Here is a 23,374-nt window from a genome sequence, read left to right as displayed (position 1 = left end):
TAGACTAAACACTACTTGGAGCTGAAATAAATATGAATGAACAACGGTTAGGACACTCAAGTCAGTTGGTAGTGTGGTAATGTGGTTGTACTGGAAGAGAAGAGAGGCTGAAGAGACAGAAGTCCATCTGTGTGCATCCCTTTGAAAGGGGGGTTGCTTTGCTGAAGTATAATCACTTCTCTCCTTGGCAAACATGAGAAGATAAAAGTGTCCTTAGAGCTGCCAAAAGGTACAAACAGGTAAACTGGCCTTACCAGTGAGATGCCAAGAGTGGCACAGAAAATTAACCATATGAGACCACACAGGAGGACTGCCTGATGTAAGGCACTTAACTGGAAGACCTAAACCTCAGTTTTCATGCCAGCCTACAGCTAATGGAAGGATATTTCACCTGCTCTCTGGAGTGGCACATTACCCTAGCTGACCACAGCAGTGGATGGGACTTGAAATATCTATGGTTGGATGGTATCAGGTTAAGACCTCAGCCCAACCTCTTCATACTTTGCTTTAGCTAAAACTTCCTCCATGGAACTCATTGAAATCAGTGGGAAACCTCTCAAGGATGCCAGTGAGCTCAGCACAAAGCCATGTGGCTGCAGATCCAGGCCTTGGTGGTTACGGCTTTGTTTTGGGAGTTTTAGCCTAGATTTCCAAAAGAGTTCAGCTGCTGGTACCAAACAAAAGCCAGGACTATTTCATTCCTTCTGACTGGGAATGGATGCCATGTCGTGGGGGAGAGTCAGAGGCTGGGGAGGGGCAGCATTTCCTCAGTGACAACTCTGAGCCATGCACCTGGGGCAATCACACACATTTCCAAAGGGGCTGGATCCTGGGTGCAAGTGCAGTTGAAGATGGTCTCTATGTGTGTGCTGTCCCACTGTCTTGGATTTCTGGGTAGGTAGCCATAGTCATACTGGAAAATTATAAATGTTTTCTGGAGAACCCCAGCCACTCCAACCTAATTTCTATTGATCAGTCAGTGAGTTACAGACTCCTTCTGGAACACAGACAACCTCACAGGAAGAAATGTCGATGAATACAGCAGGGCAGGCAGCTACTCCATCCTCCCTTTTAACCAGAGACTGCAGAAGAGTTATGGAAGGTTACAAACCCTGAGCATCCTGGACCACACCACCAATTGCAAGTTGTTCCCTCTCTTGAGAAAAAAGTCAGATTCAAACAAATGGCCTTTGCTCCTTGCTGTATTTCACACTATTTGACCTTTCTGCTCAGCAGTTTTAAGAATGAGAAAATGAAGCCAAGATTGGCAACTGGTAGATCTCCTGAAAGGGTTAAATGATAAATTGCATCTGACTGAATGAACCCATGAGGCCTAAAGCAATTCAGTCTCTCTAAATCTTGGGATTTCATTGGAAGTGGTATAGCTGCATGTGAATGAGTGTAGTAGGGAGATACAAATGCTCCCTAAGCTTCTAAGTTTACACCCAAGCATTTACAGCCTGGGAGATGTGAGATACAACTGTGGCTGAAGAATAGGCTAGGACTCTTGTCAAGGTACCAGTTGGTCACTGGTCTCAGTGTGCTGCTCTCTGAAGACAATGCAGTGCTGGGTTCTAACCTCACATAAAAAGAAAGAAAAAGAAAACACCAAAAACTCTAGAGGGGATATTTTCTATAGGCAGAACTAGAAAAAAAAAATGGAAATCATCCTTTTTTTGGATGGAAGTCTGAAATCTGCAGACTTTTCTATGTAAATTAAGTGATTTTTTAATGTAAAAAAACCCCAACCCGGTGAAAAATGTTTACTCTTTTCTTCATCTTTCCTTTCTCCTCTTCCACTTTTCTCCATGTCACTACTGAAAAGGAGTTGAGAGGAAAAGAGACAATAATTCTGAAGAGAGTTAAATGTTCTTCAAAGGAAAGTTTTTGAACAAAGGGCTATGAGCACTTCTACTTCTGGACATTTGACATGTTGAGCTCCCCACTCCATAATTTCTGTGTTCTTCAGGGAAATCCATTTGCCCCTGGTGTTAAGTGCCTCAATTATTAATCCAGGTATATAATCAGGGCTGAATACATCCACTATGTGAAGCATGACTGCTCTCTCATCATTTGAGTGGGAATATTCACAGAAAGTGAGGGAAGGTGTGGCCTCTTCATGTTCCTATGTAACTTGGCTCCTAATTAAATTCCCTAAATGTGAGTTGAACAGCAGGAGGGCTCCTGTGGGACAGGTAAGTTGGTACAGAGGGCTTTCATTCTTCCCACTTTTGAATTATTACTTCATGAAAAATAGTTATAAAATGCCTGGAGTGGATGCTGAGCTAAATATAGAAGGGAGGTGTTTGCCAGTGTCAGATGCTTCCATAACATGCACGTCACCATGCCTTTCTCAGCTGGTGAGCAGGAGTTTGCAAAGTCTGGCTGAGCATGGAGTGGTTTTACCAGACGTGAGTGAGATGCTATGGAAAAGCAGTCGTATGGTGTTTGAGGTTTCTCTTTGTAACTGGCTCCAGCAATCAAATACACCTCCTCCCAAGCTGTTGTTTCCTACTCTGTACATAAATCTTTCATCTACTTAGCTTGAATTTTGGGTTTTGCTATGAAAGACCTTCTAGATATGAGACACGATTGCCCAGAGAAGGCAGGCAGATAATCTCGGTTGTAGAGTTATATTTTTCAGTGTTAGCTTTCTGGGTTTGCCCTTTAAAGATATGACAGTTGTATATAAGTGGAAGTAATTTAGCCCTGGGGGGTGAAATTCTTTTTTAAGCTCTTCATGTAATCTTAGTTTGTTATTGCAAAAAGATCTCTAACCAGGAGCAACTGGGTCCAATCTGATGCTGAATTAAAAATAACTAGAAATCCTGGGGCAGTCCTCTGCAGTGCCAGAGTGGTTGCCAGATGCAGTTGGCGTCAGATCCACATCTAACTCAAGTGCATTTGCCTGTATGTTACCCGCAGGTACTGCAGGCAGGAGGGCAGCTGGAGGGGTGTCCTGCTGGCTGTCCTGCAAGTGGAGGCTCACCAAAGCCATCCCATTGATGCAGAGGGCTCAATGAGGTGCCACCCCACAACGCTGGCAATTGTACAAATGCAGAGTAGAAGACAGTTCCTGCCTAGAAGAGGTAAAAGGCAGCAGAAAAGTGCAATGATTGCCTCTGGTTGTTCAGCAGCTCAGAAAACTCTTGGAATTGATTTGGCTCTGCAGACATGCTGAAAACAAATTCAATCCCATTCCAGTAAATTCTTCTGGTTTACTGCTAACATGAAATGCCCTGACCGTGATTTTACATGCAAGCACGAGGTCACTACAGACAGTACTAGTTTATGTGAACTTTTCAATGCCAGCAATAGGATTTCAAAATGATGCAAGAGTATTTTTGTGCTGAGGAAGAGGTGAGATCTTCCATTACCCAGAACTAGGTCATCAGAGCCTAATGCAGGACAGGGCTGGGAATATCAGTCCACCAGTCATATCCCAGTATGGACTGGGTCATCATGTGAGCAGGCAGAATATTTGGACAGGAATTTATCTAAGGTCACATGCTATGGGCCATGTCTTCATCATATTTACAGATCTGATTTTTAGGCCACGATGCCCCTTGGACACATGCTGAGTTAGACTAGGTAGCAAGGCGACCTTAAAGATATTGGCTAGAGTTATGGGACCAGTTACATTTAGGGAGCAACACCTAGTTTCTTATTGATCTACACAGTTGGGAACAGCAGTTTTTCCTGTAATGGTGAGGTTAGAGTCCATGTTGTGACAGATGGGGAAGAAAGGAAGATAAATAGTTTTTCTGATTCCTTTGGTTAGGATAACTTTTGGGGAAAATTTGTAATTCAGTTTAGCTTTGTTTTGTGGGCAGTTCAAGAATATCTTGCTCTATATAAGGATGTGGGGAAATAACTTGTTCTTTTTCAGACAAGGAATATTTCCAGAAAGATAAGCTGAGCTACATTTACATTATTTGATCTAATAGTTGGAATCACTGAAGAATATAACATGGGCTAAAAAATGACTGAAGTGTAGATATATCTTTACTGGTCAACAAAACCCTTGCAACAGGCCACCTATGAATATTGTTACAGTTTTTATCTTCTTAGTGCAGTGGGCTGCCTCCCCTCTACAGAAGGGAGACTATTTCTTTATATTTGGGGATGACAGGGCAGGCCAAATGGTCAGTACTTATGAAATAGAAAGAGGAAAGACAGTCTTTTTGCAGAGATTGTGCAAAGGTCAAGGAACACACATTGTGCGTCATTAGGGCTTTAAAATTGCTTGTATGTTTTTAAGTAAAATGGATCTAGGGAGACTACAGCAGAAGAAAAGGATTTAGGGAACTAGCCACAGACAGTTATGCAAGAGCCCAAGACTTCAGATTTCTACATACATTCCTGCTGAACCTCATTTCTAGAACTTGCTCCTATATGATGATTCTAATGTTTTTAAGTATTCATCCCAGGTCTAGCTTGAACCTGAGCTCAGCAGACAGAAATGAATGGAACACTGCCCTGCTTAACTCTGTTTTTCTGCAATCCCATCAGGTGTAAATGAGTGACTGGCTTCAGAAGCACAAATGCGTGGAAAAAGGAGCGATGATGCATTCAATGCTTGCAGCTACGAAGCCCTGGGGCCTTCTCAGCCCAATGTTCATAAATCAAACATCCATCAAACCACAAGACACTGCAAATTTATGTCCCTCTCCTCCTTCCCAGCTCTCTGCCCTTCACAAAATCCACAATATTCCTACTTGAAATTCCTTAGAGACACACTACCAGACATAGACACACAGACAGACAGACAGGCATCAGTTAGTGAGGTACAGCTCATAAGTAATTCACTAAAGAGTCTGCTGGGATAGGGGAGGGAACTGCTGTGGGTGTATTGTTCCAGTCCCATCATTTCCCAAAACACTGAATGAAATAATAACTTGTTTATAATACTGCATGACATCAAGGCAATGCTACATAGCTACACTTGAGAAACAGCTTTGAACCTGTGACCTTCCTTCAAGTGAGAAAGTCTTTAGGGAGGCCACGGGATGCAGAAAGCTGTATCCTTTTTCTGGTTCTCTATATCCACTTGTCCCCTTGAACCACCTGTTTTCTTTTCCCTTACAGCTGTTAACTCTGGCTTGAAGCTAAAGATATCCCCTTGCCAAGGAGCAAGTGATACACAAATTCATTCCAGAGTAGGTTTCTGACATAAAATGAAACAAGTCCAGGCACTTGATCCATACTCCTCCAGTAAGCTACAGGAGGAAAAAAAATCATTCCCTATCTGTGTCCCACCACGTTCACATTACATACATAACTGTCTTCCCTCTTTGCCTTTACTTACCCTGCTTAAAAGTACTCAGCCTTGCAGGTTCACAGCTTTGATTTTGATACACTCTTTCTTTTCCCTAATACCACAGCTAAATCCTTTGTGTTACACAGCAAACAATTGCACCTTCCTTTGAAGGTGCACTAGTCACACTGCCTGATTGAATTCAGTGTTGCTAAGCAATAGAGAGAATCTGCTGACCAGTTAACCTCTTGTATTTTCTTCTTTTACAGTGAAGTAAAAACAAAAGCAATCCAAAATTTAGAGGGGAAAAAAAAAGCGCCCAAACAAATGAGAACTGATCCTGCTCTCCTGAGAGAATGTTTACTTTAGAGATGTAAGCTAATGCATCTCCTGTCCTGTCTTTCCCCTAGGCAGCTTCTTCCAAAGAAAGGAATAATATCTTCAGCATCAGTGCGGGTGTCTTATGTCTGGGGGACTAATCACTTCCAGGACTGAGCCCTGATGACTTAAGCTGCTCTGTGCACAAAACTCCACGCATGGGAGACAAAAACATTGTTCTGTTGCCCCAAAAAGGGAAGAAGGTTTCAAGGCTTGCTAAAAACAACCTCTGATCAGCTGTACACATCTAGACACTGTTGTCTTTGGTGTCCCAGATGGTCCCAGCTGTTGGCATAAGCACTGACAATGACATTCATTCCTTTTGCACACAAGTCCTATGCAAGCCCAATTTTTCAGCTGCCTGCTGATGGGAAATGAAATTTACACAGAGAAAAGCTGTCCTTGAGGCCCACAGGATCCCAAAGCTTGTGGGAAAAATGGGGAGGATTAGTTGTAGGATCACTTCCGGCTACTATCTAATTTTATCTGTGTGTCACTGATACCGAACGTCATTCTTTTTATTATGAGAACCCCTCGACAAACAGGGCTAAAAATAAAAGGCAAGAGCTCGTAGCTGGCACAAACTGTGCTGCATGGACTCCAATTTGTATAGCAGGAACTATAATCACTCTGAGACGTGCCCAAGCCCTCGGGCATCCCACGGGATTTCAGTCACTTGTTTACAAGGTGTTTTGATTTGCAGCTGTTTGACTACAGTGGCATTTCAAGAGGGGGCGGTTTGAAAGGATGTTGTTACTGTGGATGCTGGGATTGGGAAATGGGTATTGAAAAATCACACAAGAAACAGGCAAGTGCTGTCTTTGTTCTTCCCCCCTTACATATGAATGACGTCAGTGCAGGGGAAAGGAGCTCCAGAACAGATCCAGAGATCAATGCTCTGGAAGCAATAAGCAGAGTGCAGGTAAATCCCTGAAAACAGAGCTGTGCCCTAAGCACACCAGAGTGCCCTACATCTGATCTAAGGGGACTAAGTTATGGAGGTAAGAAGGGAAGCATCCAAGCCCATTGCTTTTCCACCTTTTCTAACAAGATTATCACACCCAAGAACTAGGTTAAAGGCCACTTCAAACAGACCAGCAGCTGAAATGGATTTAGTCACTGGCTCAAAGTGATTTAGCACTTCAGATGGCTCTTTCCATAATTCCCGCTCTCCTGACCTGAACAGTTCCTCTTTCAGAACTGCATTAAGCTAATGCCCACTTTCTTCTGGCCCTGTTGGGATAATGGATTCAAATATGCAGAAAGAATGTAAAAATCCATCTGTTATCTGGGATGAGTGATTTGCACAATGGTGCCCATGAGTGTTTGTTTAACACTGCGGACAGCAGGACACTGTTAAGTGGTAACACGCTGAGAAAGGGAAAGAAGGGAGGAGAAAGTAGCCTGGCTGTTTAAAAGCTATGTCCACCAATCTGTCTGCATTTTTTGGCTTAGTTAGCTGTTTGCCTGTTTTTTGTGGGAAACCAGGAAGGACACATGGAGCTTTTCCCAGGCTTTAGTGTTATTCTCTTGTTTCCAGCCCTGGATTTTGTATGTGTTAATTACAGCAACTCATGTAGGAAATCCAGTGCCAAGAGGATATTTACCTTGCAAACATTTCAGCTGCTGCCCCCCTCTCCCCTTCTGTGGCTTTCTCGAGCCATGACTGACTAGAGGCGTCGCGCTGCACTTGAAGAAGCCTCACCCTTGCCAACCTCAGACACCAGCCCTTTGCCTGCTCCAGTGTGTGCCAGAAACCTGGCTGCACTTTCTTGGCAGGGAGCAGCCATCTCCTCACTTCCTGAAGGTGAAGGAGGGCTCAGCCTAGAACATAAAGCATAAAATGGGAAAGAAGCAGTTTGATTATACCATGAGAAATTGTTGTTTTTCTAGGGAGGTAAAAACCGTACCCTATGTTTGATTCTGAGTGACATTGATCAGTTTGGCACCAGCAACTTCTCTGCTGGAGTCACGAGTGACTACTCTTTAAGCAAGTACCAGAATTATCTAGGCTGGCATTACAGTTCATCACACTCCTTGCTTTCTTTAGGCAAAGTTGAAGGAAAAATCTGCATTTGCACTGCACATGCCATCGAAGATCTCAAAGAACATGACTTATCCTAGCCCACATGCCAAATCTGAATCAGAGCCAGGGTCAGAAATTCTCACTCTCTCTCTCCTTTCCTCCAGCCAGGACAACTTTTCCTCAAGGTCAGCTATGACTGTTGCCATCAGGGGCATGTGACACTTGTCAGCACCTTGCCACACATACCAGTTTCAGACCCCCTGGTTTTACCCATAGCTATTGAGAACTGTCTACAGAAGAGGCTGCTAAAAAGAAAGTTGAAGACTGTCGAAGTCTATTCTAATCCACAGTGTCTATATTTGTGCAGCCCGTGTCACAGCAGAGCAGAGAAAATGTCACTGGAACAGTTTTCTTTCTGCCAACAGGCAAGAAGTTTAAAAAGAGGCAGTAACCTCTATTTGATGATGTGTTTCTACAAATGTTTAGCTTGCTATTTCATTTAGAAATCATCTTTAATGTTGATTTATATTCCTGGCAGTGAAGTCAGGAGGTTGGCAATCCCATTCCTTTTCAGTCTGTGCTCTGACTGAGGCAATAATGCAGATCAAAGAGAAGGAGTCTTACAGCACTCACATTTTATCATCTCAAATGTTTTCAAATTCTCACTCTGATATTCATGGGCAGATTATGTAACTACTAGATTTATACTTCTGAAGGCCACATAGTAAAGACTGAAATGTTGTATCATTAAGAGGAGGTATTTGGAAATAATTGAATTGAATAAAGGAACAACATATCAAGTAAACACTTGACACAAGCTGCAATGTTTTCCTGGAGATGTTTGCTCCAGTCTTTTATAGGGTCAGCCTCTTGTTTTCATGCCATAGAATATATCATTAACTGCATGTTATTATACATTCTAAGTCTTGTTTTTCATCTAAATATGTCAAGCTGACTTTTTTTTGCCTTAGTAATCGCTAAATATTCAAGGACTTGAATTCCATCAATAACAGTTTACCTAACTGATGGAAGCAGAGTAAGCCACAGACCTTTTGTGAATTTTTCAGAGGGTAATATATTACTGTTCATTATCTAATGGGTCAGAGGAATATGAAGACTTGCTTTAGTGCCTGTCTTGAGCCTCCCTGCCCATGGCTTTTGTACGGTATCTCATGAACACTGATAGATTTAGTTGCCTAATGATTTGGGGATTTTGACAGCACAGCAGCACCCCCTTTTTAATAAAAAAGAGAACAAAGGCAGGCAGAGGTTAGCAGATCATAGCATTGTTGGGGTTGGGAGAGACCTTTTAGCCTATCTCATCAACCCAGCACTATCACTGTAACCCCTAAACCACTACCTCATCCCCCTGCACCACATCCAGACACCTCTTAAACACCTCCAGGGATGGTGACTCCATCATCTCTCTGGGCAACCTATTCCAATGCCTAAAATGCACTGAAGGATGAGAGAATAGACTGAGAGCAGCCCTGAGGAGAAGGACTTGGGGGTCTTAGTTGATGAGAAGTGCAACATGACACAGCCATGTGCAGGCTGGTTGGGGCTCTGAGTAACCTGGTCTAGTGGGAGGTGTCTCTGCCCACAGGAGGGAGTTGGGATGAGATGATCTTTAAGGTCCCTTCCAAGCCAAACCTGCTGTATCATTCCATGCAGTGGTACAGAACCCCGATGTGCTGCCAGGCCAGAACAGACTGTGAACAGACTGTGGGGACATCATGGCCAGGCATGTCCCCCTCTGCACTGGCCCTGCTGCTGTGAGCCACTGTCGGACAGACACAGAGACGGGCTGTGGGCATGTGCCGGGACAGGCCTGCATGGGGAGATCACAGGATCACAGAATTGTCCGAGTTTGAAGGGACCTCTGGAGACCATTTAGTCCAATCCCCTGCCAACGCAGGGTCACCTAGAGCAGATCACTCAAGAAGGAATACATCCCATGTCCAGGTGGATTTTGAATGTCTCTAGGCAGGGAGACTCCACAACATCCCTGGGCAGCCTGTTCCAGTCCTCTGACACTCACTGCAAAGAAATTCTTCCTCATGTTGAGGTGGAACTTCTTTTGTTTTAGTTTATGGCCACTGCACCTTGCCCTGTTGCTGGGCACCATCCTCTTGCTATCCACCTTTGAGATATTTATATGCACGAGTGAGATGCCCTCTCACTTTTCTCTAGATTAAATAGGCCCAGCTCCCACAGCCTTTATTCATGAGAGAGATGCTCCAGTCCCTTAATCATCTCTGCTGCCCTCCACTAGGTACTGTCCAACAGCTCCGTGTCCCTCTTGTCCTGAGGAGCCCAGAGCTGGACACAGCACTCCAGGTGTGGCCTCACCAGGGCTGAGCAGAGGGGCAGGATCACCTCCTCGACCTGCTGGCCACAGCTTGTGCTGGATACCACCAGGCCCAGGATACCACCAGCCCTCCCGGCCGCCAGAACAGCATCCCGCACTTCCCAGGCCGGGGCTTCCTGGCGCGGGCACGGCCACAGCCACAGCCACAGCCACAGCCACACAGACACGGGCACGGACACGGCAGCGCCGCCGGCCCCGCCCTCGGGCGGTGCGGCCCTGCCGGCCCGGCCCCGCTGGCCCGGCCCCGCGCCCCGGACGCGGTTGTGGCGGCGGAAGGGAAGGGGCGGGGCGGTGGCGGTGGCGGTGGCGGCGGGCCCGGCGCGATGTTCCTGACGGCGGCGGCCCGTGAGTGGCGCGGGCGCGGCGGGGCCGGGCGGCGGCAATGGCAGTGGCAGTGGCAGTGACCGCCGGGGCGGCTCTGAGGGCGGGCGGGCGGCTCCGGCGGCGCGACCTTCGTGACCCCTCCCGGCCCTTCCCCTCCTTCGGCCGCGGGGCCTCCCAGCGTGCCCCGGAGGAACCGCAGTGTGACCTAAACGAGACTTGCACAGACACAATAAACATAACCTTCTTTTTTTTAGTGGGGATTTGAACTTGTGCTGCAGATTTATGATTACTTTAACTTCAGTGAGGTGACAGAGCAATAGTTCAGCCTGTTTCATGCTGTGCTGTGGGTTAGGTGAGCGGGCCCCAAAGCAGGCCCGTGGAAGGTCGGGCCCAGCTGAGAAGAGCTCCCTGCTCTGCCCCTGTGGCCGTGCCAGCCCTTGTGCTGGCACCACAGCGGGAACAGAAACCGGGGTGGTGGAAACAAGTCCGGGAGACTGGGACTGCAGTTTCCACCAGCAGTGCTCCTCACACCTGTCTCAACTTCACATTCGCCCAGAGAATCATACTCGGCTCTGAAGCTGAAAACTTACTGAGAAGATCTGGAGGATGCAGCAAGTGCAGCCTGTCATGCTGGGCACTGCATTTGCACAGACACCTACAAAGGTGACATGACAGCAGAAAGAGCAGGGAGCTGGCAGCACGTGGAAGAATGAGTGGTGCTTTATCGTGACAGTAAATCTCTTTGCACTATCTCTCTGGGGCTTTAGAAAGTCAGGCTATGGAACACACTTAATCTTAGTATGTTGCATATAAAGGAAACGAGATACAATGGTAACTGTTTCTTCTGTTTTTCTCTTCTTCATGCTGAAAAAAAAAAACAAACCAGTGGCCAAGAGCAAATCTAAGTAAGTGATGGTTTTCCTCACCAGTTTTTGATTACTGTTATGTTGTATCTTTACAAAATGTTAAGCTTCTCTAGATTTTTTTAATATACCCGAGAGAATTCCAGTCCTTGACTCTGGCTGCATCCTCTCAGCCATTCTGTATGTGTGTCTTCTCACAGGTAAGTACAGAATGGTGTGAAACTCTGCCGTGGGTTCTGAACTTGCAGCAAATGCAGGTTTTGTCCTATGGGCTGTAGCATTAAGCTCAACAGTAATCTCCAAAGCTCCCTGCACAGGGGGAGCACACCTCTGTGCTCTGTGATTAGAGAGATTGTAAATTATCCAAGTATTTTCCCTGTTGGTCACCTGTCATACCTTTTTAGCTGAGGAGAGTAAACTAAGGTACAGCATGGGTCTGCTGTCTGTGGTGTGGACTTTGAGCAGGTGCTGTGAAGCTTTGCCATAGCCAGAGTGCAGAACACTTCCTAGGCCGAGCATATTCCTGAGTTTGGGTGTGAGGAATGGATGGGGTGCAGTCAGTGCTCTGGGCATCTCAGTTTGCTCTCTAGTCCAGCTCAGCAGAGATGTTAGTGGACTCTGGAAGGAAATTAGTCACAGTCCTCTGACCTGTGTTAAGGATTGGAAAGAAAGGAATATGTGCTTTGAGCACACCAGTGCTCTTACAATGTGGGCACAAGGAAATAAGAGCATGTGGAGAAACTGACTTGGATCCAAAATGCTCTTCGTAAGAAAATTAGCTAGACAAATCCAAGAGCCTAAACTGGTGCATTTATGTGCACACATTCATATCTTCCCATTCCCAGAAGCTGCATTCTGTGTGAGTGTATTATACTTGATACCACACAGGCCTGGGATCTATGGCCTTTGGTACAATTTCTGTATATTGTTTTTTTTAAGAATCTGCCCCCAGCAGAGCCAGTACCAACCCCTTGCCACATTTGAGCAGATTCTTCTGTTACAGAATTTCTGCACAATTGTCAGGCTTTTAAATTAAGAAAGCACTTCCCAAGTATGTGCCTGACAGAAAGCAGTTTGACATCTCATTGTTCTGCTGTTATCTGTTCAGAAAACAAACACAGCTAACCAGGAGGTTTCTGCAAGGTGAAAGAGTAGCTTTTTTAAATGGTGTTACTAATGTTCATGTAGGGATTTCTACCACACACTCCCTTTTATTTTTTTATCCCAATGGTTCTTTCTGTTCTTTTACAGTCCCACATGCACTCCAGGAATATGTTCTTATATTATTTATCCTTCTCCACTCCCCTTGGACTTCTTCCTGTGCCCCAACAGCTTGCTAGTGTTTTCTACCTCTGCTCCTTGTTACATTCCTTCACAGGGGAGTAATTTTTTTTGAGCAAGGTGTATTGTTTGGAATGGGCTTGGCCTCCAATGTGTGGTGCACAAGAATTTGAAGGCCTGGCCACACTGATGCCACTGATTCCCTTAGAAAGGGGAAGCTGCACAGAGGCTTTGAGGAAGTGAGTGAGATATAGGGAAAGGAGTCTTTGTGGTTACTGAAGCTTCACAGCACACCTGCAGTAGTGTACAGGAGAGGGCAACAACCAGGGATAATCCCAATAGTATGTTCAGTCAGTTGTCTGCAGGAATCCACTGTCTTTCTCTTTATTTTGAACTCAACAGTAAATTACATTGCAAAGCTGAAAAGGATGAGCTTAAGGAAGTAACTGGTCAGAGCTGTACAAGTGAGGAAGAACGGGTTCATTTTGACAGACCATTTTGTTAGAAGCGGGAAAATACAGGAAAATGGAAAATTAACTGAGCTGTATCCGTCTCTTCATTGAAATGGAAGAGAAAGATGTAATTTACAGACTGGTTAGAGGGTTTTACATTTAGTTTGAAACTGGGAAGTTGTTTGGATCTTGGGATATTTCCAGACTGGAGGTGTGGAGCAGCTTCCTCAGTCTCGTGCTCCTGGGACACCGCAGTTGCTGCCAGCCTGCCCCGCAAAACGAGAGCCCTCCGGTGGGGAAGGGGGTTCCCGTGGCTGGGTTAATAACGAGTTCTGTATCTCTAGCAGGATGGTGCCAAGGGGTTCTGCTTCTCCTTTCGCATGCCTCTTGTGCCAGCCTATCTGCTTAGCTTCCTCTCTGCATGAGGAAGTGATAGTCTGTGATACAGTGTTATCTACAGCCTGAACATCTTCAACTACCATCATCCTTCCTCTCTTGCCCTTAGCTTTTAAGCCTTAGTGACTCAACTGTATGCTGATTTTCCTTTTTGTCTCTCCTGTTTCTATTCTTCCCACCTCACTGTTTTTTGGAGGAGATACTTCTCTCTAGGCTTGTATCTTTGTATATTAAGGATATATCCTTAATATCCTTAAGGAATTACTTACTTAAACTTGATGCTGGAGCTTACGGTTTAGTGTTTGCCTGTGTTAAAAGTTAAGCATACGTAGTTTTGATACTCCCATCCCTGAAGTTGAAATGAAATGTGATCATGCCAAACTGTGTGTGCTGAAAGCTTGTCCATGGCCCGTACCCTGGCAGACTGGTGGGCCCTCACTGAGTGCCTATGCACTGACACAGAGCCATCCCTTGTGACTGTAGATACATTCTGGTGAGGATGAAGAGCGCTGCAGAGACAGGCTACTGCTTCAACATCAGGAGACTGCGGCTGCAGGAAAAACTGGTCCTGCTGAGATACGATCCCATCGGTAAGGGCTCGTGCTTTGTGTGAGCTTCTCTGACTCTGGGAGACAAGATTTGAATGCAACAGGATTTTTCCCATCAGAGCAGAATATGTCATAACATGTTTCATACTCAAATGACTGTACAGTTGCTGTTCTTCATGACATTCCAGTGGGAAGTAAATGTTACCCTCATTTTACAGATTGTGGCAGTGAAACAAAGTAATGACTTGCCTGACACATCAGAGACTTTGATGACAGCCATGCCACATGTCACTGGCGAAGTCAAGTGACACAGGAGTTCTTTCATTCTGTTTCTTTGTGTGGTTTGCTAGACTGTGCTACCTCCAACAAGCAGGCACAAAGTATGCATCAACAGAAGTGTTCTGTTAAGCTGCCATGGGAGCTCTAGACCAGAAATTTTAACCACCTCTTACAAAATGGACTTTTTCTTCTAAAGAAATAGGCACAGATTCTTCCTATTCCACAAATGATATCACTCTCCAGATGGCAGTTAGTGGATTCTTTTATGTTCCCCTGGTCCTTGCAGATTTTCTCAGTTTAAGAATCTGATTTGTTGGACAGGTTATAGCACCTGCCACACTGTCTTTTGCTCACCCAGCTTTTTGAAATGTGACTAAGGGTTCAAGTTTCTGTTGTTAGTATTAAAAAGCTGAATTTAATGTTAAAAAGCTTAAACCAAACTATATTAGAAATAACATGGTGTAGCTAGTGCAAAAAAGGCTTATTTAAAGTTGTAGAATATAAGAAATTTATTAAGCAGCTCTAAGTAGATAACGCATGGCCAGTTCAATGTGTGATAATGCATGTGATTCAAGTTTATTTTTTCTTAAAATGTTCTTTTTAGAGGACTACCTTTTCATTCTCAGAGCTAACAGTACAGGAGCTTGGAGAGGTGAGAGACACCACAAGGGAAGCAATATGCAGTTTTCAAAGGTGATAGAGGTTGTGGCTTTCCTTTTGAATTCCACACAGAAGGGCAATCAGAGATCTCTGGGATTATATTCTTGAATAAAAAAAAAATTATTGCACTGAAACAGTGTGCAGAGTGATCCTCCAGAGGCTTTGCCACTTGTAGGGAAGTGAAGAAAGAGAAGAACTCAGAACATGTAGTAGGTTGCTGAAGAAAGGTTTGATCTTTGTAGCCTGTAGTAGAACACAAGTGAGAAATTGATGTGAGAAAGTGTTGCATGTGTGAAGGGAAGTAAATTTGAGTCTAGATAACAACTCACATCAGGAATATGTTTGGAAGCATTTTCACTTGGCATGTGTTTTCACCTTATGTTTTATACTTCTTAGAAACCTGGGACATCCACAGAATGAAGCATTTTAGTGAAGTAGTGGCAGGATTGCCTAAGTTTCACTACCTCCCAACTGCAGCAACAGAATCTGTACTATCTGCAGTATTTCTTAAAACGAAACTTTTTTGTGGGAGAAGAGATTTTGTTGTGTGGATTGCTCTTGCATAGCTTTCAAAGGAATTCATATAATGAAACTAACCAAACTATTGATTTTCAGATGGCATTTTAAAGCTTTGCTCTGCTTTATTTTGTAATTTTTGGTTTTTATTAATGTATTGACTATGCTTAACCTGCCCCTGCAGGTTTTTTTTTGCAAACACCTGCATCAGGCATTGTGGTCACGGCCACTCTTGGTGCCTCGCTGAGAGATCCACAGGACAACTGGTTAAGTTCTCAGTCAGTCTGTGAGGCCAACTGGATCCAGCTCATCATCTGTAGTTGTTTGGGCTCTGGAGTTGAAGAGTAGTAGAAAGCAGAAAGAACCTATTTTTGTCCCTACATTGAACAGCTGTGACTCAGAACAGTCACACAGAGCAGCTGTTGAGTGTTTTCAGTCACTTGCATTCTGACACTTATTCTCACAGAGGTAAAGTGGACATCTTAGGAACTAAAAATTACATGTGGTAAAGTGAAAGCACCACGAAACTCCTTCAAGAGTTGCTTAACAACAGTGCGGTGCCAGTCAGTTGCTCCACACTCATTTAAGCAGTGAAGGCAGCCAGGAGAAAAGGAACGTGGGCTGGTTGAATTGAATTTTAACACTTCAGGCTTCTTAACGGATTCTTTTTTCTCTTTTTCTTTTCCCCCTGTAGCAAAACAACGTGTCCTCTTCACAGAGAAGAGAAAAATCCGTTCTGTGTGAACAATGACTGGACTTGATTTATACATGAGACGAGGATGGTCTGGGGGGAGGATGGGGTGAACACTGATTCAGAAATCCAGCAACATGGGCTGAAAAGAGAGGAAATGAACTGGGATCACCGTCTCCTGTGATTTGAAGGCCATTGTGAATAAAACAATGTAGAGAGAGAAAATTCTTAATGTCTGGACATAGATCATCACAGTAACATTTATTTATCTTTTGAGTTATTTTTACAGTGCTCAATTAAAAAAAACTGAATAGCAAATCCCATTGTCTGTGTTTTCTATTGTGAAAGAGGCTGTAATCTTCAAAGGAACTATTGTTTTATAAAGCAATAAAAATTAACATTTTCCACAGCAGGAATTCAATGGCAGGATTGCAAGTTTTTCTAACCTACCAGCCACAGATGCGACAGTAGTGACCATGGGCTGGTGTCATTACTTGGAAGGGTAATGTTGCACCAGCTCCTTCTGAGGAAAGAAGGAATGGGAACCTAGATGAGTTTTTGGATGAGCAATTAACATTGTTAAAGGCTGTATTACTTTCAGCCAGGTTAGTAGGACAGATTTTTCATTCTTGGGTTTTTGTGAGACATGAAGAAAACAGCCAAGGTAGTTCTCTGATGTTTTTGTAAGCTTTTTTTCCTTGATTAGCTCGCCTGTGTTCAGAGCAATGTGGCTAGAGACATTTTTCCAAGTCTACCTCAGTAGCAGTGGTGTCCTGTTTGCAGTTGGAGGGACCTTGCTGAGCGTGGGGAAGCGCAGAGTGCAGTGCCACACCTGAGGCATGTGGGCACAGGCGCGCCCAGGCTCCATGTACGGGGCTTTGTGGTGAGCCAAACACTGGCCCTGGAGTTTGAGCACTGAAGTTATAGTCTCAAAGCTAATGCTCTGCTTCATGTGCTGCCATTTCACATAAGCACTTCTGATAAAATCAAGTGCAAATACTGTCAGGAGCCCAATACCCTGCAGATGTTTGCTGTAAACTTCATGTAGTTCAATAAGGCACACTGTGTTGGACAGCTAGGGCTGTGTGGGGCCAGAGAGCTGCTGTGCTGTGTTTGAGAGACCCACCACCCACACCCCATCTACTGCTGTACAACAGGAACATACAGGATTCCTGAAATGAGAAGCAAAGAGACTCTGCTGGCCTTTCCAGTCAGCAGAGGAGAACCTCAGTGCAGTCAGAAGAATAATGCTGTCTGGTATGAGATAAAATCAGTACAGTGAGCTAGACAATCAATTAGAAAAGGTCCTGAGGCAAGTCCTTCCTGTAAGGATATGAAGATTGTGTCCCCGGTGCCTGGACACTCACTGATGCGACGCAGTTGGACTTCCTGATCATTTCCTCCATGGATAACTTGGGATAGTAGGCTAGGTAGAAGGCCAGTGCTCCCACAAAACTGTCTCCAGCGCCCTAGAATAAAATAACAAACAAGCTTAGGTGTATTTGCACAGGGAAACAATTCAGATGCCTTTACCGGAAAGACACAAGCTGTAGCACTGATTGCAGGGGTCAGGAAATTGTTCAGGGGTTGGGTTCAATACACTTGTCCATGCCTAGGAAATTTTGCAAAGTTAAACTAATGCCACAATACTCTCCTTGTGCCCAGCTGCTGAGTCAAGGTGCGCACTATAGTATGGCTTAAAACTTAAAGAAAAAGCAAAGCAAGTGTGCCACAGTTCAGCAAGACGTTGTTATGAACACTGCTTTTGAAACTTCCTGTTGCTGGAGTGTCTGATTTTGATTTCTCAACCTTGATGTTTCATTAAAGCTATTTTTCTCTTATTTAACTTCCGTTTTTCATAAAGGTCAGTGGTAAAAGGGGCAGTGAAAGAGGGGAGGAAAAAAAAAGCCATGTGGTTTGTGTAAATTCCTAGTTGCAGAGGGATATGTTTTGACACTTTCAGAACTTGGCTGTTGTTTATTAAAAAGATCCCACTGTCATTAAAAACTAGCGTTGTATCTATCACACGAATCACTTTTATTCCTGGGGCAAGCTTTGCCACCTGTGCTGCGTTTGACCATGGAGGATGAGGACAGTGACGTTCACTGGGCGCTCTGGCAGCCATGGCCCTCTTGAGCTACCCATCATTCCCAAGCATGGCCTGCATGCCCCGCGGGAGCCCTGGGGAGGCTTGGAGTACATCTGTCCCACATGGGCACCAGCCACACCCTAGCTTGCCCTGACCCTTTTGCCCAGATACTGCTGGCTGTGCTCTGGTCAGCAGGCAGTGACAGCTCTTTGCCTCCCAAGCACTTCCTAACAATAATTGTTGTTTAGCTGTTCAGTGCTGTGAAGTGTCTCCAGCAACTGGCAAAATTTAACTTGATTGATGGTTGTGTTTAACTTGATTTGCTCATTTCAGTCCACAGTGTTCTTTCCCTCTCCTCCCCTAAAACTGTCTTGATTCTAGGCCAGACTGATACCAGTTCTTGTGGCTACCATAAAACTGGTCCTAAGGTCCCTTTTTTTAAATCATACTTTTATACCAGTGAAGGCATTAAACTAGACACACTAGTATTATCACATTTCATTCCAGATCCAGCATATGGATGAGGGATTTTTCCTCTGTAGTTGTAATAAATAGGCCCCAAGAGTCATGTGACAAGAGCAAAGGGCCTGGAAAAACTGTCAAAACAGCTCAGCAAAATTTCTAATAGAAGTTAAGCCTAGGAAGTAATATTCCAATTTTGAATACTAGTGTTCAATTCCAGTTTTGAATACTAGTGTTTCTCAGTCTTATACTCTTACTTGCCTTGAAATCAGCTACATATAAAATCATTCCAGCAAAACAATGCTACTTCCACAGAAATTTGTTTCCAATGTTGCAAGCAGCTGACAGGGCAGAGCAGCGTGGGCACTGCAAGGGACCCTAACAGAGGTGAGCACAGGACAGGGGCCCTTCCCCACACCGGGCCTCTCCTTGCCCAGCCCTGCCACAGTGGCTGTTTGCATTGGTGTTTCCAGTCAGAAAACTCCCAGCTTAACTCCTGCTTGGCCTGGAGCTTGAATGCTGTGTTCTGTCAGGATACAATGGAGAGCATGGCCTGGCAAATGACAAGTTAACAAGCAAAGCTGTACCCTTGCATGCAGCTGTAGCAGCACCTGTTTCAACAGTTCTGTATTCCTGAACATACCAGGGGCAGGTGAAGGTTTTTATCAATTTCTGTTGGGCCTTTGTCTCCCTTCTGGTTTCCGGAGTGTTCCCACAATGGCAGGTGGAGCAGGAGCAGGTGACTGCTAGTTAAGCATTGCCAGTGTCTTTTGTCTGATGCATAATACAAAAATCTCCATCCCACCTCAGAGTTTGTAATCTAATCACTGCATGATTAATTATTAAAGCTATTTTGGTGCTGTTGTTACAGACAGGAGTAGGATTTCAGCATGCAGATCTGTTCTGCTGTAGCTCTAGCAGGAAGAACATTTTTTACAGTGATCACTGGGAAATGGAAGTAGCCAAATATTTTAATGATTAATACTCAGAATATCTGGTGTCAAATGGCATAAACTGTTACCTGGCAGCAGCATGGAGCAGAATAGTGTCTTTTTGTTTTTTTCTTTAATAATTGCTGCACTGTTGGCTACAGGAACAAAAACACACTAACCACGTGTAACCCAGGTCTTAGTCTGTGTGCCAGTGAGATGGAGTGTAAGTTCTCCTGCAATGTTACTGTGGCTCTCTGCTCATGGGTGATGCTCTGAGGTTGTGAGATGGCTGGGGATCTCCCTTTTAGCCTGGCTGAACAATGATAAATGGCTCTGAAAGCAGAAAAAGGAGAGAACAGCAGACTCCCATCCAGAATAGAAAAAAGCCCCCCTAGCATTTTTTTTGCAAGAGAAAAGATTACAGGGTGATTGGAGAATTATAGAAGGATTTGATGCCAGTAAACTTTTTCTGAAATCCTCACTTCCCATGCATAGATTGAAGCAGTCAGTATCTGCAAAGCCAGCTATCACAGACCCAAAGGGTATCATAAATGCAGTGGTTGGTAAGTGAATGTTTTGTGAGGGGGGTGTTTTCAGTAGAGGAGCTGCTGCACTGAGAACAGTGTCATGCATCACACTGATTATGTAGATCCCCTGCTCAGCCTTGCTTCTGGTCTGTGCAGACGTGACTGGTCAAACATGACTGAAAGAGCAATAGCACAACTGGTTCAGCTGCAAGGTTAACTGCAGTAAGAACTATTTTTGGCTTACAGAAACAGACCTTCCTTCTTTGGTACTGTGCATTAAACTACATTGGGTTTGGTAGATTCTGAAATGGTTTGCACAGAGCACTAGAAGAAACAGGGTCAGAGTAAAATCAAGATTACACAAACACTGGAATAAAAAATAGTAGATTTACCTTTAGCTGTTTCAAAACCTGCTCTAAGAAAAATAATTCTAACCTACTTCACCAAAAAAATTAATTTAAAAATGACCAATAAGGTGCACTGAGAGTGCCCACTGACAAAATATAAATACAGAGTATGTAATATTTTACATTCTTCAGCATTTGTCTTCTGGGAATTCTAATACACTGCAGACTTTAAGATAATCCTCATATCCTTGAGTGCCTGGAGACAATTCATTCCATAATTATGAAAGTATAATGTATTTAGCCTTTCTTTAAAGCAGGAGATGCTAGTTTGTTTGCAATAAAATAAAGAATTGGATTTTAAAATTGTCTGATATGCTGTGGGTCATTCTTAAATACAAATGTCATGGTTTTGACTAATTTTTATGGGTTTGAAGCAGTATTTATATTCTGTGCCACTAGTCTGTAAGGTCCTTGTTTTCCTGTGTGTCTGGAAAAGGGCATTTTTGTTTCTTACAATCCAGCACTGATTGAGATTGTGTGCCTCTAGAGAAGAGAAAACCCATGAAAACACTTCTATTTATACCTTAGCTTTTGTTAGTCCTGATTTGTCAGAAGCTGGTTCACAACTTTAGTATAACTATTTTTATACGATGCTGCCCCGAGAAGCTTTTTAAGGAAACTGCTTTGTAAGTGGAAACTATATTGTTCAACAGCCTTTCCAGCATCTAAAGCCTTTTCCAATCCATCATGCACAGGCTATTAGGATGCATTTCACTTATACAATAAGATGACTTGCTCACCAAAAAAATTTGGAGGCCAAGAGGCCAAAAGCTGCAGTTCACAGAGAGGCCACAATTGCACTGCCTTGTTCCAGGGAAATCTTTTGCTCAGCCTTTGCCCTCCCAGCCTGTCCTCCTGGGCAAGAGCAACAGCAGCAATGGAAGAACATGAGAGGACTCTGCCTCCTGAAACCTGACATTGTTAGTGAACCTCAGAAAACTTTTCTCAGGTATTTTTAAGAAGTTACAGTCCTTGTGCAGTCTGGCTATTAACATGGATTCATTCCATTAAGTACATTCTAAGAGCATGTTACCAAGGCCCAAAGAAACACCTGGAAAGGATGTTGTACAGCAGTACAAGAGAAATGTTTTGCCTGTAATGATGAATTCTTCATGTAGTGAATAAATCAAACAAAAAGCTGTCAAAAAGTGCCTCATGATGTAGAACCAGTAACATTGCTCACAATGATGCTTACAGCCTCCAAGGAGCATTCACAGAAGTGCACAAATAAATGAAGCCTGAGGATTACACTGATTTAGCGCAGCCTACATCCATGGCCATGCAGAGATGCCCAACTCTGTTGAAGGAACTGGGCCTTGGAGAATTCCTGCTGTATTTATAGCACTCCACAACTGTGTGATGCTGGATTATGCTGAGGATGTTATCGCTCTGTCACATCTGCTCAACATTCCCTGCTGTACCTCTGCCTACTCTGTACCCGAACTGCAAATAAGCCCCATGAAACACAAAAATAGCTGTCAGCAAAGGCACTCACTATCCATTATCCACTGCTCACAAGTGGGAAAAGCCTATGTCTCCCTACAAGAATCCCTGGGCTGTGCTTTGGTGAAAGGTTAGTAGTGGAACTAGATAAACATTTACAACCCTTGGATATATCCAGATAGTCTATTGCCATTTGGGTCTGTGTCTCATCTAAGGGATAATTTCAGCTGAAATGCTCAGGGAATAAAATATCCTTTGATGACAGTGTGTGGTGGGGTGACCCTGGATGGATATCAGGTGCCCACCAAAGCTACTCTGCCACTCCCCTGTTCAGGTGAAAAGGGACAGAAAATAGAACAAAAGGCTTGTGGATTGGAATAAGGGCAGGCAGCAATCACCATCACAGGCAAAAGAGACCTGACTTAGGGAAATTACCTTATTACCAATCAGATCAGAGTAGAATAATGAGAAATAAAAGCAAATCTTAAAACACCTTCTCTCATCCTCTATTCTTCCCAAGTTTAATTTCACTTCCGTTTTCTTTACCTCCACCTCACACAGCAGTACAGGATTGGAGAGGATGGGGATTGTGGCCAGTTCACCACATGTATTCTCTGCTACTCCTTCCTCCTCAGGGGGAAGATTCCTCACACTCTTCCCCTGCTCCTACATGGGGTCCCTGCCACAGGAGACAGTCCTCCATGGGATTCTCCATGGAATATGAGTCCTTCCCACAGGCTACAGCTCTTCATGAACTGCTCCAGAGTGGGTCCCTTCCCCATGGTTCAGTCCTTTGGGAACAGGCTGCTCCAGTGTGGGTCCCTCATGGGCTCACAAGTTCTGTCAGTAAATCTGTTACAGCATGGCCTCCTCTCTCCACAGGTCCTGCCAGGACCCTGCTCCAGCACAGGCCTCCCACGGGTCACAGCCTCCTCTCAGGCATCCGCCTGCTCTGCTGTGGGGCTCCTCCACAGGCTGCAGGTGGATCTCTGCATCCCCAGGGACTTCTGTGGGCTGCAGGGGCACAGCTGCTCCACCACGGTCTGCACCAGGGGCTGCAGGGGAATCTCAGCTCCAGAGCCTGGAGCATCTCCTGCCCTGCCTTCTGCACTGACCTGGGTGTCTGCACCATTGCTTCTGTCACATCTTCTTTCCTCCTCTCCAGCTGCTGTTGCACAGCACTATTTTTACCCCATCTTAAGGGGTAAAACTACATTATCCCAGAGGCACTACCACCTTCACTGAAGGGCTCAGCCTTGGACAGTGCTGGGTCCCTCTTGGAGCATTGGCTCTGTCAGACATGGGGGAAGCCATTCTTGTAGTCCCCACTACCAAAACCTTGCAATGAAAACCTCATTCACAGTAGCTGGATTGGTTATGCAGCTTTTGGATTTTTATTATTTCCTTCTTCCTGAAAGAACCCATGTTTATCCCCTATGTGATGGAGAATGATTTATTTCTGGAAATGTTCC

At 44.5% G+C, this 23,374-nt stretch overlaps 2 protein-coding genes across 2 annotated transcripts in view; one reads left to right on the top strand and one right to left on the bottom strand.

Moving 5' to 3' along the window:
- Positions 1-10,286: 10,286 nt before the first annotated feature.
- Positions 10,287-16,360, top strand: MRPL33 (mitochondrial ribosomal protein L33). Its single transcript, XM_036380936.2, has 4 exons — positions 10,287-10,377; positions 11,243-11,261; positions 13,832-13,938; positions 16,046-16,360. Exons 1-4 carry the CDS (start codon positions 10,356-10,358, stop codon positions 16,093-16,095), a joined length of 198 nt encoding a protein of 65 aa, XP_036236829.1. The 5' UTR covers positions 10,287-10,355; the 3' UTR covers positions 16,096-16,360.
- The window catches only part of RBKS (ribokinase), a 72,425-nt gene continuing 65,335 nt past the window's right edge, over positions 16,285-23,374 (bottom strand). The window contains exon 8 of the mRNA XM_036380935.1: positions 16,285-17,511. Coding sequence (XP_036236828.1) covers positions 17,338-17,511 — 174 coding nt within the window. The 3' untranslated portion in view covers positions 16,285-17,337. The remainder of the gene's footprint in view (positions 17,512-23,374) is intronic.

Source organism: Molothrus ater, chromosome 3 (genome assembly GCF_012460135.2).
Source record: "Molothrus ater isolate BHLD 08-10-18 breed brown headed cowbird chromosome 3, BPBGC_Mater_1.1, whole genome shotgun sequence".
In the NCBI taxonomy this organism is placed as follows: domain Eukaryota; kingdom Metazoa; phylum Chordata; class Aves; order Passeriformes; family Icteridae; genus Molothrus; species Molothrus ater.
This window is presented reverse-complemented; position numbering and strand designations above follow the sequence as displayed.